The following is a 16,711-nucleotide window of genomic DNA, read 5'->3' on the forward strand; positions in this document are numbered from 1 at the left end:
TCACTGTACTGTTATGAAGTCATTGTTTCGGAGACTGCCAATACACTACCTGTGATCTCACCATAAATCAGGATTTGAGTTGTTGAATTGTTTCAGGAGAGACTTGCTCGTCGCTCACACACTCGGCTGAGAGACGGGATATTAAATCATCTTATTTGGAAAACTGCAGTGATCAATTAACAAGGAAACCGAGGCGGAAACCGAGGCTGAATGATTGAATAGATCAATTGAAGTTCACACGTGGAGTTACGGAAACCCATTTCATCTATTAAAACAAACAAATTAAATTAAAACTTTGTCTAATGTAAGATCCTGCAAGTCATTATAATGGCTTAGTATCTAGAAATAACGACTTAATGTCTCTAAATAATGGCTTAGTATTTCAAAATAATGGCTTAGTATTTCAAAATAATGGCTTAGTATTTCAAAATAATGACTTAATATCTCAAAATAATGACTCAGTATTTCAAAATAATGGCTTAGTATTTCAAAATAATGGCTTAGTATTTCAAAATAATGGCTTAGTATTTCAAAATAATGGCTTAACATCTCAAAATAATGGCTTAGTATTTCAAAATAATGGCTTAGTATTTCAAAATAATGGCTTAGTATTTCAAAATAATAGCTTAACATCTCAAAATAATGACTTAGTATTTCAAAATAATGACTTACTATCTCAAAATAATGACTTAGTATCTCAAAATAATGACTTAGTATTTCAAAATAATGACTCAAAATATTATATATATGTAATTATTTTGAGTTACTAGGTCACTACTTATGTCCCTACTTACTCATTTTTTGAGATACTCTGGGATTATTTTGAGGTACTAAGTTATTATTCTGAGATACCAAGTCATTATTTTGAGTGTTTTTTATTATTCTGAGATACTAAGTCATTATTTTGAGTGTTTTTAATTATTTTGAGATACTAAGTCATTATTGATGTACTAAATCATTACTTTGCGATACTACCTCAGTACTTGGAGTACATTTGGAGCAGAGGTTCTCGTCATAATGACTTACAGGATTTCTTTCCCCCTCACATTGCCATATAAATTATTCTCAGTCATCTTTAAAAAAGCTGCTTAACATTTCCCCAGAGGCTGTTTGCTCGTTAAAAAACACTGACTTGGTAAAAAAAAAAAAAGGAAATCTAAATTTGAACAAACTGTAAAGGTTTCCTCACTCTGCAGTAACTCCGATCTGACTCATTATATTACAGCATCTCTGGGAGAGAAAGGTCACGACACAGTTGCTAATGACAACCTGCGAGACCGAAATCATTTGTGTGTGTGTGTGTGTGTGTGTCCCTGTCTCATTTGTAGGCATCAGTCGCCCCCTGCTGTTTCTCACATTCTTTGACTTCTGAATATATGAGGTTGCCATAACAACCGTTGAGGTGCGTTTCTGAAGTCAGAAAGTAAATTTAGCATCGACACGTGATCGTAGACACCAGACCAGTCGGCCGGATGTCTTCAGCTGTTAACCTTCATTCGTTTGATTTTTAGGGTGATATTATTACACATTGATTAGTAATAATTATAGGCACGCAGGAAGTATTCAGATCCTAAACTTGAGTGAAAGTATGACTACTACACTTTAAAATACTCTGTTACAAGTTAAAGTGCTGCATCGAAATGTTACTAAAAAAAAAAGTACAATCGGGGAAATGTGCTTAAAGTATTAAAATATCCCCTGTGACTGTTGTACTACTGTATATTTAATATTTCCGTTTTTTAATACTCGTGCATTAATTTAACAGCAGGATTTTACTTTTGTTAAATTTTGAACTATTACCTAATAATTATTATAATTATCAGTTAATCTGCTGATTATTTAGCTCAGGAATCGATTGATTGATCGTGAGCCCAGAGTGAAACCTTCACAATGTTTGTTTTGTTCAACTAACAGTCCAAACCTCAAAACTTTATACTAAAAAAATACATTAAAATGATTAAAATAATTAAAAGGAAAATCCACAAATCTTCACATTTGAGAAGTTGGAACCATGAAAAACGATTATCAAAAAAAAGGTCATTCATGTTTTCTCTGCATAAACCTTAACTACTAAATTAACAAGTAACTAAAGCTGTCAGATAAATGTAGTGCAGTAAAAAGTACAATATTTCCCTCTGAAATTACATAAATGTGTGTCTATCTCTGCACAAAATCTCTTTTCATTCAAGATTGTGGCGTCATTTCTCCCATTAACATCTGTGTCAGTCTCTTAGTCCAATGTTCTAATGTAGGGGTTCATTTTACAACCAAGAAATATTTATAATTTTACCTGCAATTTACAATAATACCCTAAAATGATCCCCATAGTCGGCCTCGAGGTACATTTAAAACAACGAACCTTAACTTAACTCCGTCCACAGGACTGTTGGTGATCTCAAGCTACTTCAGTGACTGTCCTCCCGTTCCTCCTCATCTAATATAAGCGGTATCTCCTAAATCCTCTGATTGTTAACATGAAACAATACATTTAATGATTCATCTAACTGCACAGTAAAAACCACATCCGGGTTGAGCTAACTAACGCTAACGATAGCTAACGATAACACAGTAAGAGTCATAGTGGTTTTCCATTCATGTTTTATTCATACAGTGAGGGTGCTCATACATAATATTTATTTTTCTCTATAAAATATATTACCTTTCAGTTCCCTGAAAGCAAAACTAGATATAAATCATCAAGTTTCATCTGATAAGAAGCGACTCATTTTCAAGTGTCAACCAAAGGCAATCAGCTGTATCAGCAGTCAGAGATGCATCGCAGATTTAAGAAATCACATTCTAATAAAGACGTTACTTTTCTGTCTAGCAAAGCCACAACGCTCCAACACTCGGCCCGCCGGCCACAGACACACAAAGACGATGATCGTTTGGGTTTTTCTAAAGTAGCAAATACTGTTAAAATACTGAAGCCACAAAAAGAGTTTTCATGTGAGGGGAAAGCAAAGACAGAGTCTGGGTGAAGAGGGAGGAACGTGACACGAGAGGGATAGTTCAGATGTTCTGTAGTAGTGTGTGTGAGGTTCTCCTCCACAGTCAGGGTTCTACTACAGTAGATGAGTTCATAGAAACAGAGTAATGTTTTGCCGTGGACGTATTTTAGACTCCTAAAAGAATGTCTGTCAGTTTAAATGATCGCTATATTTAGAATGCGTTCACCTCTTTACCTCGCTGTCAGGCAGACCTTTCTGAGGGGAAGTGCAGCTGTCACTAGAACAGTGATTTTCTGACGTCGTGAGAGGTAGAATCAGTGTTTCAGTCAATGAGTCTGGTGTCTTTGTAGAGATCATAGAGAACAGCTTCAGTTCCCTCAGAAAGGTCTGTCTGACAGCAAGACGGCAAGAAGAGGTGAGCACATTCTAAATACAGCGTTCACTTCAGCAGAACATTACTTTGCTCCCGTGCTGGTTCTCCTGTCTGTTTCTGTGAACTCATCTACTGCAGTAGAACCCTGACTGTGGAGGAGAACCTCACACCAACACACACACATTCTAACTATTCCTTTAAGGAAAGTGAGCGTTTCAACAGAAGCGAGTTATTAATGCTTTATGATGTCCGTCTGGCTCTCCCCTCCTCCTATGTTTTTTTTTTTCTTCTTCTTCTTCTTTGTGTCCTCGTTGAAATGAAATGCTCGACAGGAGTCATGACAACGCTTCGGCCGCGACAGCTCGCATCACAACAGCTCGCTGTGACCAGAGGCTGAGTCGAGGCTGTCTGTAAGGTAGAAGAGGACAGGAAACGGATCATTGGCAGGGACTATTATCCAAAAATATGTATATATGAATATATATATCTGTGGTTGATCAATACAGGTATCAGGTCACAACATATAGAAATGAACAGTAAAGAATCCACTGAATTATCGTTTTTTTTTGCCAATTAACAGCAACACATATTGTGGTGTTTTATTACCACTTGACTCACACTTAGTAACATCTGCTACACACACACACACACACACAGACACACACACACACACACAGACACACACATATATATATATATATTTAAATAAAAACAGAGACGTGTACCAGACAACTCCAGTGACTTATTTCTGTTTTGGGGTAGTCTAGGTTTTTTCACGGGGGGTTTGCGATTTGGGGGCTTCTCAACGTTATTAGGGCTTTCCCTGTCAGTGCCTGAGTTCAGTGAGGACAAAAAACACAAATTAACAGTTAGATACAGACACTTTACACACAGCTAAACGTATATACATAAATACCCAACATTAATATATAACACCGTGTAGAAACTTGTCGTTAATTGATTAATAATTGTGTATACTGTGATGAAGAAAAGACGAGTTGCACCTGCGTCACAAGACATGGCCTTTCTGTTTCTCTGTGGTTTCACTGGTGCCTGAGGTCGCAGTCCTTCTTCACCTGAACAGGTACGAAAGACTAATTAGTTTACATGCAATGAGGAACACCAGTATTAGATATTTTAAAGGCGGGCCCTCCGGTTCTGAAAAGTGAAGCCAATGACAGTTTAAGTGTCATTAACCTGCATTCTCTCTAATGTCCACCAGGGGGCGACTCCTCTGGTTGTATAGAAGTCTATGAGAAAATGACTCTACTTCTCTCTTGATTTATTACCTCAGTAAACATTGTAAACATGAGTTTATGGTCTCAATCAACGTATCCTCATACTAAGGTTCTTATGATGTTGTACGAAAAGTTATTCAACACGTGTCAATGTCCATTTGTTACAAGCAAACAGTCTTTTCAAAATAAACTTCTGTCTTCACATGAAACAACTTAGTTAGGTTTAGGCAAACAATCGTGGTTTGGATTTGAAATAATGACCAAAGAGCCGTTACTGAAGTACCGAAGTTACTTGACTAAATAAATCAACGTTGACTTCTTCTACGAACTACAGCGCGTTCATTTTTCGTAGGTAAAGCTACGGACGCTGTATGAGAACAGCCCGTCTCCATCTCAGTTTCAAGTCTCCTTCAATACAGCATGATGTTTATTTCCTAAATTATGGTCCATTTAGAGTTTTCTGCAAGCTGAGCTGTTTATCTGCACCTTGTTATAACCAAATAAAAGCTGTGCTTTGAACAAAAAGCACAGTGTGTACTGCGATGTCAAAGTCAGGCAGTTGCTGAAAACATGTTTTCTTCTCATAATTAGAGTTACCTTGACTTGCAGCTCTGTCTGGTAATCCGTGCACGGGCTTGTGAACTGGAGGTGGCACAGGAGGAGGAGGTAAGCTCCTCTCATTGGCTGATTCTTTTGGAAAAATCCCATACGAGGACGTCTTTGGCTGTTTTTTGTGGACCAGAACAAAAAAATAACGAATCAAAAAGACAATTATTGCAAACGCCATATTTGCTGTAGATTTACAGTAACCAAATGCACACCTTTTCTGGGATCGGAGGAGGATGACCCTCCGAGTCTCTTCTTTTCTTTTCCATCTTTCCAGAGTCCTTCTCTACATCTCCTTCCTCTTCTGTACCTACGGATCAAAAAGAAATCTCTGTCACCTGCATGTGGCAAATCATGGCAGCCAAAACCTCTTTTTTTTTTTACAAAAGCTAAGACGTCCTTTCCAAAGCGAGGTACCTGGTAGAGCGTCTGAGCTCTCGAGACGATGTCTCTGCCTCAGTTTGGACATGCTGGGTTTGCTGCTTTGCGGCGGGGGATCGGGTTTAGATGCACAGGGAGCAGCTCGTCCTCCTCCACCGCTGCTCCTCCATCCCTCCGTAAACCCTCCGCTGGCGTCGGGACACATTTGTCTATCCCCCTGCGCGTCCGGCTGATGCCAGTCTGCAGCCGCTGCCGCCGCCTCGGCGCTCTTCAGAGGATCCGTTTCCTGTTTGGGCGAGGGCGTCCTGTCCGACGGGTATGGCGGCAGCGGCCTTTGAGCCAAATGAAGCACCTGCACTTGTCTCTCCGTCTTCCGGCTCGCTTGTCTGCTCTCCGTCCACTGATTGTCCACCTGTTGTTCCTCCGTCGGTCTGTGTTCCGACCACGACCTGTCTATCTGCCTGCCGCCCATCCACTGTCTTTCTATCTTTCTGTCGATCTGCCGTTGGGTGTGTCTGTCCACAGTCCACTGTCTGTCCATGTGTCTGTCCGGGTGTCTGCCCTCAGTCCAGAGCCGGTCTGTCTGTCTCTCCGTCGTCCTCGGCTCTCCGACAGTTCTTTCAAACCGCAGTTTCTCTGCGTTTTGGTCGGTCGGCCTCGCTTCCAGCCACGGCTTGTCTGAATGCAGAACCCCCGTACTCCTTTGTTTGTCGTCCACCCAGTACGTGTCCGCCTTTAACGGATGTTCAAACACAGCATCCACTTCTGATTTCTGCTGAAACACAACAAGAAGAGGCAAAGGAGAAGATCGCACCCCGAGGAAAACCTTTGCTAACAGTGAATACTTGTGGCGGATCCAGACCTGTGTCCTAAAACATCACATCCCATACAATGAAACATGATCATGAATTTCATTTTGCGGGAAACATATTTTGTCTTGGATCACGTTTGCTTTTGAAGTTTTACAAATAAGTTACAAAAGAAGGAAGGAAGTCGGCTTAGGGAGGAGGTCGGGGTGGTGGATGGCTCAAAATACACAGGGCGGCCCGTGTGAAACAAAAGTAGTTTTGTTGCCTTAACATAAAGTAGTTTTGTTGCCTAAACCTAACCAAGTAGTACTTTTGTTGCTTAAACCTAACAACGTACTTTTGTTGCCTAAACATAGCGTTAACCAAGTGTTTTAAACTGTATCAAAATCCCATGAAAAGTCCCATGAAACATAAATTAGGGGGCAGTTTTTTTACCTCTCTGGGAGAATAAAAGGGGTGTTTGCTTCCTCCGGCGCCCGAGAGAGGGAGGACCGGCACTGGCGGCGGACTCAAAACGAGAGTATTTTTCCCCTGGTGGTCATTCATTTTCCCATCAGCCCCTTCGCCGGGAGATCCAGCTCTGGCAGCGAGCGACCTCGGAGGCTGAAGGAGAGTGTAAACGTTCTCTGTGGCTGTCCTAAAAGTCAGGAGACACTGAAGATGTTAGGGCTGCAGGAAAAAAACGCTGATATTTCCAAAGATTCAAAATACAGAATGAAGTTAGCTCTGAGAACGGTGTAATTAAGAAGTATCTTTTTCGCTGGCAGAAATCAGCCATCTTGCTCTCCTAATCCGTATTTGACATGCGACAGTTCATCTGTCGTCACTTGGCTGACTGGATCCAGAATCTGAGCCGCCGGCTGTCGTCTACATCTGTGTACACTCGCTGGTATCGGCCCGCCTGCACTTTGGCAGCTATCAGCCATTTCTCGTATCAACAAAGACATGAAGGAGATTTGGAGCGATGTTTGTCGTGGTATTTATGAAGTTCAGTGCTGCTGACAGTAGAATATGGAAAGAAAATGTGTGTATTGTTATCTATCTATCTACTGTCGTTCACACCAACATTTTTAGCAAATTGGCACCATTAAAAAGTATGCCGAATCAGCTATTATCAGATACTTGATGCAGTGTTACCATGGATATATAGACAGCTATCACTGGAGTACTTTGATACTGAAGAAATCTAAAAAACATGACTTTTCAGGCAAGTTCTGAAGTTAAAAGGAGTGTCTTTGTTTCCTATGATTTCTAAGCGGTGTGCAGCACAATGGGATGGGAGATGATGATATCCTCAGGAAGTGTGAGTCACACTGAATCTAAAAATATGTGTATCATGCCTCTATATATTCATTTATATCTTTTGAGAAGGAGTTTGAATTGTCACGCAAATCTCATCAGCTGTCGTCCCTCACGCCCCCATTCAGCTCCCACTTTGAGAACCTGTAATCTAATGCACCCTGTGGGCACTGAGTTGTGTTTTCAAGGCCGTACCTTTTCTAAATTGGAGTGTGTCAGTGTTGTGTTTGTGCACGCACGAACCCCGAGGGTGCCGTAGCAACAAAGTGACACCCGTCTCCGTAAACCTCCGCCTCAGACTCCGGCTCCTGATTGGACAGAGTTTGGCTGCGGTTCTTACGGAAACCGAAGATGGCCAGCATGTTTCTCCTCTTCTTCCTCCGCAGCGAGTGGGCTTTGTGCAGAGAGGAGAGCTGGCTGAAAGAGGTGAGAGAGGTTGAACGTCACACATAAAAGTCCGGTCATCTCTGTTAGGAGGTCATTGAACTCATCGCAGTCGTCCGCGCCGCCGCCGTTTTGTCTGCTTTGCTTCTCGGGCAGTTTGAGCGTTGCTAGGCTACATCTCTTGCTCCACAATGATTTATCAAAATTTAAGCTCCACCAAAATAAAAGCTCACCAATCTGTTGCATTCATACGTCAAAGGGCCACACTGGGGTTCTGCATGTTTTAACACATTCATTTTCAATTTAGCTTCATTTGCACGATTGATGTCGGAAAAAACTTTAAAAAACTTTTCCTTTTCATTTCAAAAGCAGACCAGTCACACATCACGACAAAAAAACCAACATCCTCCTTTTGATCTGTGTAAAAAAAATCACCTCTCCTTCCTGAATCTCAGACCCCTTTGATCAACAACATGCAACCCATCCCCAAACGCTCCAAACAGCCAGCTCCCGCTCCTCTAATCATCAAAGAGCGAAATTTATGTTATGATGGAGCAAAGATGACGGACAGCAGATTCAATCGGCTCTGAACCGCCTGCAGGATGTGCTAAACAAGCTGCACATCGCCACGAGAGTACTTCAAAGACAGACAACACACTGGTCAGAGAAACACAACCTTCTTGAATTATAATAACCTCAACATGAGCCAATTAAAATGAAGCCTCGCTGGAGAAACTGTCAGAACCCCAGCAGGGCTGTTAGATTGTGTGGATGTGATCACAGGTATCTCGTTAATTAAACATGTCATTGCATCAAGATGGAATATGAAAATTGTAGAAATGCAATCTTTTCATGTTTGCTCCTGTCGTGTTTAATAACTTTTTGTTTCTGGTGAAAATATCTCACTTACAGTATACTACAAATCTAAAGAGCCTCATATAACTTATATTATATATTAGGTATTTATTGCGTTTGTAAGAGCCTTTTGGTTGGCATGCCACTTTAGGTACCAACCAAGGTTACATCTTTACGTTTCCATTGAAGCTACGCTTTTCACAGTCACTTGCTTTCACTGCAATAGTGTAATTTGTCTGTTCATATTCGTGTCTTTTGTTGTGACTTTCTTGGTTTGCTACCGAGAAAGTCATTAATCTTTTTGTAATACGTGACAAAATGCTCACTGTGATGAATTACCTACAAGATCACCAGCGAGTTTTAGGACTCTGTAAGTAGATTTTCAAAAGTGTGGAAACAATGAAAGGAAACTAATGATCGCTTGAAAAGTAGGAACTCATTCTAAAAACCTGGGCAGTAGTAATTTAACCTTTAAGCATCAATAGGGACATTCTTGGCTGTGTTAATGCATGTGACATACATCTTAGCAAGGGTTTGAGCTTTTTAAAATGTATGTAACTTCAGCTCCTATGTTGTCTACAATAAACGGTGTAGCCAAAATACAGACACTCAGACCCTTAAGGACAAAAATATCCCCATTTATCCCCATTAAAACCTCAATCTTCAACATTTTAGTTTTTACTCTTTCCCATCAGATAAAGCCATTTTCTCACGTTTGTCCAATGGGGCTAATACGTTGCTATTCTCCTCGTTCCCACTAGGGGCATCACTGCTGTATTATGGAGCACTGCAGTGTTTGAATGCAACAAAATCAATGTTGTTGCTAATCATTGACATATCTCAGACTGTGAAAAACTAACAGAAAACAATTTAATATTTATGTTTTGTTAAAAAAACCCATAAGAAAAACAGTTGCATTATTTAAAGAAACCAGCATTTGAAGGGTTAACATTCTGAAAATGTATGAATATTTGGTGGTTATAATCAGGGCTGATGTTAATTAAAAGTGGAAAATAATATTAATATAGTATTCTTATAGCAGTTCTACGGCAACCTTTTTAAAGGGATGCACGAGGGTTAATGTACATGTGATTGGTAGTTAAAACATGTAAATCGAGGGGATGTTCTGTCGAAGAGATAAGAGCAGAGAAACTCTTACCTGTCAGGGAGCACTCTCTTAGTGTAGAAATCTGGGAATCCGTCATCAAGAGGACTTATTCCTCCATTTTCACTGCAATGCTGCACACACACACACACACACACACACACACACACACACACACACACACACACACACACACACACACACACACACACACACACACACACACACACACACACACACACACACACACACACAAACTCTTTTTAATAGAGGTCAGTTTACTCGCACTGGGTTTCATTTGTAAATGTTCTGCAATAAAACAAATGGATTACACCGGCTTCAGTGAGATTGCATAATCCAATTGCAGCCATCCACTTTGTATATATTACCTCTGAAAAAGACAGTCGCTGCTGCCAGCAGGCATGAACATTAGGAAATGTGAGGATTAAAGATAGATAGATAGATAAATACATCAGGTAGATGGATGGATACGTTGGATAGATGGATAGATACGTTGGATAGATGGATGGATATGTTGGAGATGGATATATAGACATGTTAGATAGATGGATGTATAGATAGATACTGGTATACTATATAGTATACTGGAATAATGCACACAGTTCAAATTACTTTATAGGCCCTATGTGTCAAAAGGTGCCAAGATCAAACCCGCCTTACAGTCTCAGCAGGAATGTGGCCTCCTTTGTGCCTCCGCGGAGGCCTCGGCCGAACCCGCGTCACATGATGGAGCGGCAGGCCCTGCGTTGGCAGCTCCGACAGGCCCTCCCAGGATGCCGAGCGGGACAGCGGCGAGGAGTACGATGGCACGGAGGGGGGCGGGGAGGAGCTGGAGTCGTCACACAGGCCTGATGGCAGGTGGAAAGATCATAGAAGATGTGAGGGCGAGAAAACTGAGAAGGCGAGACGATCGTTTCTGTTTCAGAGTCGACAATTTTTAAACAAGTGTCAACCGAGATGTATGTACTGACTCAGACTTGGCTCAGGTCAGATTAAAACAGCCATTAGCAGACTTCTAAGATGGAGAGACAGGGAAGGGGAGACAGAAAAAACAAAACACTAATGGAGCCCTAAGAGAGACGGGAAAAGACAGGAAAGGAGGATATAAAGCGGTACTCACTCAGCCTGGTGGAGACGGGTCGTATTCGTCTCGTTCTCGAGCTGTGCTTCTTAATGGCTATTGTGTCCTTGGAGGGAAAAAGAAAGAAGAAGAAGAAAAAATACTGAGTTGCTGAAGGATAGCATTAGAGTAAGACACAAGAAGAAGAGACGAGTCAAGTAACACAAATGATACGAGCTCTCCTTTAGGCCAGTTGGTGCTTCTGCCAGTGCAGTTTTGTCCAGTCACTTTTAAAAACAACCCCTGCAACAGAGCGCTGTACGAGTCGAACATGTAAAAACAGCCGATACAAAACACCAAACACACACTGGGACATAAAAAGGTAGACGAATAATGGTACAAATGGTCGATGATGTGAATAACTTGATTGTAGAAAATCTTCTCAAAAACTGGATCAAACAACCGAAACGATTGCTCATGAGAGCTGAAGTCAGTAACGATTGCACCATGGCAGCGGCAGATAGCTGGTTGTTTTTAGCCATGCTAGTTGCCAGTCTGTTGGTTGATCAACTATTGAATGGATTGCTTTGCCATTTTGAACAGTATTCATGGTCCCCGCGGGATAGATTCCACAGACATTTGTGATCCTCTTTTTACAGACGGGGCTGGAGGCATTACGTTTCGGGGTTGTCTGTCCGTACATATGACAGTATATTCTGTCTGATTCATTCTCGAAAAACAACTTGAGGTATTGTTTAGAATTTGGTAGTCAAAGATCACTGACCTCAGAAATCTTTTTCTTTTTTAATCCGTAACTCAAGAATTTATTTGCTCATAACAATTTCACAAATGTCTAAGAGGATAAAATGATGAATTGAGGACATTTTGGACAGCAATGTATGTAAACTGGTGGGCGGAGGCACACAACACCTACATTTTACATCATTGTCACACTAAATAAAAAATACAAACACTGTTAGCAAAATTGGGGAAATATGTCAAAGAGATAGCAAAGTTGATTTCTGGATATAAGTCTAGTCAATTGCCTTGGCTTGCATCCATGAAATCTTGTCGTGTATTGATTCTGTGTAAGACTTCAGCATCAACACTGGAGCACTTGGTAGAAGGGGACCACTTGATTGTCACCGGGTCTTTTGCACGCTGTGTAAAAAAAAAGATTACTTGATTCCCTCCGGCAGCTGAAAAATATGTCAACCTTCCAAAGTCAATGGTGGTGTAATCATCGAGTCCATCCTCACCTCCTCTTCCACCATCTGGTATGCTGCTGCCACTGCCAAGGACAAGGCAGACTGCAGTGAATCATTCGCTCTGCAGAGAAGGTGATTGAATGGCTGGATGGGCAAAGATTGTGCCCGACACAGCTTTTTGAGTCATTCCCCTCTGGCAGGAAACTGCAGTCCATCAGGACCAAAAACCTCACGTTTCTAGGCCTGGGACCCCGACTGACTCTTCAAATTCCTTGTGAGATAAAAACCTACTTGGCAATAAACCTTATTCTGATTTAATGCCGGTTGGACTTACAGTGTAGGAATTATAGACCTTCAATGAGACACTTCCAAAGACCAAAGCACAATGTAACTGACAATACACCGCCAATCCAAGTATTGCTGAAACATCTCCAGAGGAGTTTTAGGGCTTTTCAAATTTGTACCTTCAGTGCTTCTGTCAAGAAAATCAATGTAATGTTTCAAATGTCAGAACCCAGAGGAAAATACATCATTCCATCTAACCAACACTGTATTTTGGTTAGAAGTTTATTTCCATGGTAAAGAAGCGGAGGAGAGTGACCCTAGTTTTGTCGACATTTGCAAGACAATAAACATCTTGTATCACGATTATACAACGGAATGCAAAACTCTATAAACTATATAACTGTTCAAGTCAGACAGAAATGGGCGACAGAATGGAGATAACTGAGGAAGATTATATAAGAATAATTGAGAAAGTCACACAAATGCTACCTCGGGGTTTTGGCAGGAGTTGGAAGATGTGACATTTTGTGACTCCAATATTTAAATGTATAGAAGGGGGGAGAAGATAATATTATACAAGGCAAAATCCTTTCAAATTATTTTGGCCATCACACAGAGATGGTTGCAGGCAAAATACAAACGCATTTCTACGGCATCTACTCAACTCAGCTGGCTCTTTTTTGATTTTCCGTTATCAAAAGTTGGTACTTTTTATGGTACCACTGCTGTCGAGTTAAAACAATACAGTCATTGGTCAAAGGGAATCGTCACTAGTGCTACACGGGACATCTGCACAAACGGCAAGCTAGCCAAATAGCCAAACTACTATCAATAGCAACCGCAAGTTTTTTTTATTCACTAGACCCAGATTTTTGGTTGCCAATGAAAGGATCCAAAAGATGATGTCGTCGCTACGGCAATTAGCTTAGAGCCCCGCCTACACTGAGGAGTTACTCTCCGCAGTGGAAAACGAAACAGAGAAAAACACTTTGTACCAAAACATGCAGTAGAAATGAGGCATTAGATTCAGTAATGTGAAAAACGTGGCAACACTCTGTATCACCTGAGATACTTGCGGACAAATGGAAAGATGTCTGTACTTCACACTCACTATGCTGGTGCTGAGCTCCTCATCTGTGATGTCCAGAGAGTCTCTGTGTCTGTTGAACCTCCAGCCCGTCCCGTCGTCACACGTCCCCTCCCAGCATTTAAGATGAGACACCTGTCGAGTCTGAGACAGACAGCAACGCTCTTCAGTCAACCCTTTGACGCCCTCTCAATCACTTTGTCTCAGACGCACAATATCTATATAACAAGCAGTGTATCTACCAGGGTCTTATGGGTGGCGTAGAGCTCCTGCAGGATCTGGTCCACGATGGAGTTGGTGAGATAGGAAACCACCGACAGCTTCACTTCTCTGCAGACGATTGGGTGAGAAAGGGAGAGACGGACGGGAAGAGGTTAAAGTGAGGAAATCAATAACCTACTTATCAAATTCCAACTCCTTCACTGCAGTTTGCTCTCTGCTTTTCCGTTCCTGCGCCCGTCTCTTACTCTAAAGCTCGGTGGATGTCCTGCGCTGCTCTTTCCATCAGAGCCGTCCGGATGGCGGAGCGAGGGATGGACACGCGCTCGGAGACGGATGAGAGTGGAGGACTCAACCTCTCGGCCGCAGAGGACGATAAAGGGCAGAGCTCGCGGCAGAGCGACACCATGGAGTCCACGATCACCTGCAAGGAAGCCCCCGCAATCAGTAACTCGCCATGAAATCACGTTTGTGGAAAGAGGCCGAAGCTCTACCTGAAGCTCTTTGTCCGCAGCTTTGGCGAGTTCACCGGCCAGAGAGTCCAGCCGCTGCCGCACCGGCCCGTCCACGGACAGCACATGAGCCAGCTCACACAGCGACGGGTACAGCTTGCGAAGGGAAATAAAAGGATTCCAATTTCCGTGTTAATGTAATGCAAATACTATGCTCACACGTTTTTCTTTTTTTTTTTGCATCACTCACAGCGCGGGAGTTCCTGGCCTCTTTCAACACTTGTTTAGCAGCTTGAATCTCCTCCATCTCGCCGGCGCCTCGTAACACACACACCTGCTGCTGGACGCGCACGCAGAGGCGCTCCATCACCTTGGAAACAGACAGGTGGAGGACGGGGTGGGGGGGTTACGAGAGCAGAATCACACATTAAACACTCTTGTTACATGCAGTACACCAAGGTGAGTGCTACCTGCTCGGCGGTGCTCGTGACCAGGCCCTGGTGCAGCCGCAGAGCCTGCCTCTGCGAGAAGCGCTGCGTCTGGTTGTTCCTCACCAGAGAGCGCTGGATCTGTGCGGGGCGGAGAGGCGGGAGTGAGTTAGTAGAGTGTAATAAAAACTGTCAGCGAAAAAAACACAAGGTCGACGGATAGCAGAGACACGTTGATGATGCAATAGAGTAGATTGTTGAGGAAACCAAAGTGCAACGAGGCAGAGTGAAAGGATGCAGAGAACAGGTGGCTGTTCTTTCGTTTTTAGATTTCACATTTTTGGGCCCTGTTTTCAAACTGCATCTTAACGGGTAATTCAATATTTTTCAACCTCAACTCTATTTTCCCATGCTGTTGTGTCTAAGTGACTAATGGGGGGACTACAATCTTTGGAATTGGTCCATTATTGATGGAGAACAATTGCAGATGGCAGCTGCTAAACGGGCTGCAATGTAGTCGCAACTCCTCACCGTTAATGCCACTAAAACGGCTCGTTTTGGATTAGATTGTCATCATGAGTGTCTGACAACATAGGGTTAGGGTTAACCTTTTTCTTTACCTTTTGTTTGTTATTGTGTCATGTGACTTGTTGCTGGGAGAACGGTCAACGGTGGAAAACGTGAGTGAGAGTTGGAGAGAGGAGAGCTGGTCAATGTGTTGGCTGAATATTCGACGATGTACGTAGATGCAACGCGAGATCTCCGAACAACAGCGAAATCGCAGAACTCGAGGCGTCAAAACTGCAGTCCACAATCCAATAGGTGACGTCACATTGACTACGTCCACTTCTTATATACAGTCTATGTTTCAGTCAGTGGTCACTTTCACTGCTCTCTGTGTTGTTTTTAGAAACAAACGCTCCATAAACCCACCGTACACTACCGGCTCAGCACCAAACAGCAGTCGGACACAGGTAGACTAGCTAAGTGGAGAATTTAGCCGCATTTAGGAGATAGTAGAGGCCAACCTTGGTCAGCGCCTGCTCTGTCCTCTCTGGGGCGCTGCGGTACGCCTGGCTGATGTCACTTAAGGGTAGAGGCATGTACTGCAAGATGAAATTACTGAGAGAGAAAAAGGAGGGAACAGAGAAAGGATTGAGTTATTGAAGGAGACAGTAACGAACTAGAGAGGGAAAATAAAGTGGGTTTAAGTTAGTTAAGGTTAATGTCCCCAATGGACAGAGTTCATCCCAAAATATCCCTCCTACGCCATGCAACCAGTGAGTAATACTTTGATCTTTGCAACCATGTCATCCTTAGCCTAAAGAAAAGTCTGAACCAGTTAAGATAGCAAAGAGGAACGCAGCAATTTGCTCAGCTCACGTTGCAAATGTAAACATATAATATAAGGTATCACATGTATAACACTGTTTTTGCATAAGATATACAAGGTATCCTCTTATTTGCCGACGCTGTAGCGTGCACATAAATGCCCTTACTGTTCGAGTGCTCGGGCCACATCTAGAAACCCTGATGCGGAGGTGTTGTTGCGATCCCATGTCACACTCCTGCAGGGCAAAAATGGTGAGTTGCATTGAATAAAAACCTCCATAAAGAGCGCAAGTCAAAAAAAAAAGTATACATATATATATATTTTTCTCTATACATTTATTTTTCCCTCACCTGAGCGAGGTGTTGATCTGTAGGGCTTTGCTCAGCATCTTGGCTCCGATGTCGTCCATGTTGTTGCCGCTCAGGTCCACTTTTCTCAGGCAGGTGTTGCTGCCCAGAGCGTTGACCAGCACGGTGCCCCGAGAGCGCAGGCGCGAGTCGGCCAGGGACAGAGACTGCAGGGCCTGGAGAGGCACATGTGTGTTAAAGTGAGTGTGTTATTTAGGAATAAATCAAAAACTGAGCGGTGGGAAGAGAGGAAGTGACCGGGGAGCCGTG

At 42.5% G+C, this 16,711-nt stretch overlaps 1 protein-coding gene across 1 annotated transcript in view; it reads right to left on the reverse strand.

Annotated features, from left to right (window-relative positions):
• Positions 1 to 3,691: 3,691 nt before the first annotated feature.
• LOC306695341 (capping protein, Arp2/3 and myosin-I linker protein 3-like) overlaps positions 3,692 to 16,711 on the reverse strand; it is a gene marked incomplete at its 3' end in the record, with an annotated part of 31,447 nt that continues 18,427 nt past the window's right edge. The window contains exons 21-40 of the mRNA XM_079158567.1: positions 16,445 to 16,617; positions 16,261 to 16,329; positions 15,790 to 15,883; positions 14,804 to 14,902; positions 14,584 to 14,703; positions 14,376 to 14,489; positions 14,130 to 14,305; positions 13,905 to 13,992; positions 13,687 to 13,806; positions 11,143 to 11,209; positions 10,683 to 10,870; positions 10,056 to 10,135; positions 7,901 to 8,074; positions 6,794 to 6,995; positions 5,586 to 6,321; positions 5,384 to 5,478; positions 5,160 to 5,286; positions 4,329 to 4,400; positions 4,050 to 4,157; positions 3,692 to 3,732 (exon numbers count right to left, since the gene is read on the reverse strand). Of these exons, the coding sequence (XP_079014693.1) occupies positions 3,692 to 3,732; positions 4,050 to 4,157; positions 4,329 to 4,400; positions 5,160 to 5,286; positions 5,384 to 5,478; positions 5,586 to 6,321; positions 6,794 to 6,995; positions 7,901 to 8,074; positions 10,056 to 10,135; positions 10,683 to 10,870; positions 11,143 to 11,209; positions 13,687 to 13,806; positions 13,905 to 13,992; positions 14,130 to 14,305; positions 14,376 to 14,489; positions 14,584 to 14,703; positions 14,804 to 14,902; positions 15,790 to 15,883; positions 16,261 to 16,329; positions 16,445 to 16,617 (2,943 nt within the window). The remainder of the gene's footprint in view (positions 3,733 to 4,049; positions 4,158 to 4,328; positions 4,401 to 5,159; positions 5,287 to 5,383; positions 5,479 to 5,585; positions 6,322 to 6,793; positions 6,996 to 7,900; positions 8,075 to 10,055; positions 10,136 to 10,682; positions 10,871 to 11,142; positions 11,210 to 13,686; positions 13,807 to 13,904; positions 13,993 to 14,129; positions 14,306 to 14,375; positions 14,490 to 14,583; positions 14,704 to 14,803; positions 14,903 to 15,789; positions 15,884 to 16,260; positions 16,330 to 16,444; positions 16,618 to 16,711) is intronic.

This window comes from Pholis gunnellus (genome assembly GCF_910591455.1).
Source record: "Pholis gunnellus genome assembly, chromosome: 4".
Taxonomy (NCBI): Eukaryota; Metazoa; Chordata; class Actinopteri; order Perciformes; family Pholidae; genus Pholis; species Pholis gunnellus.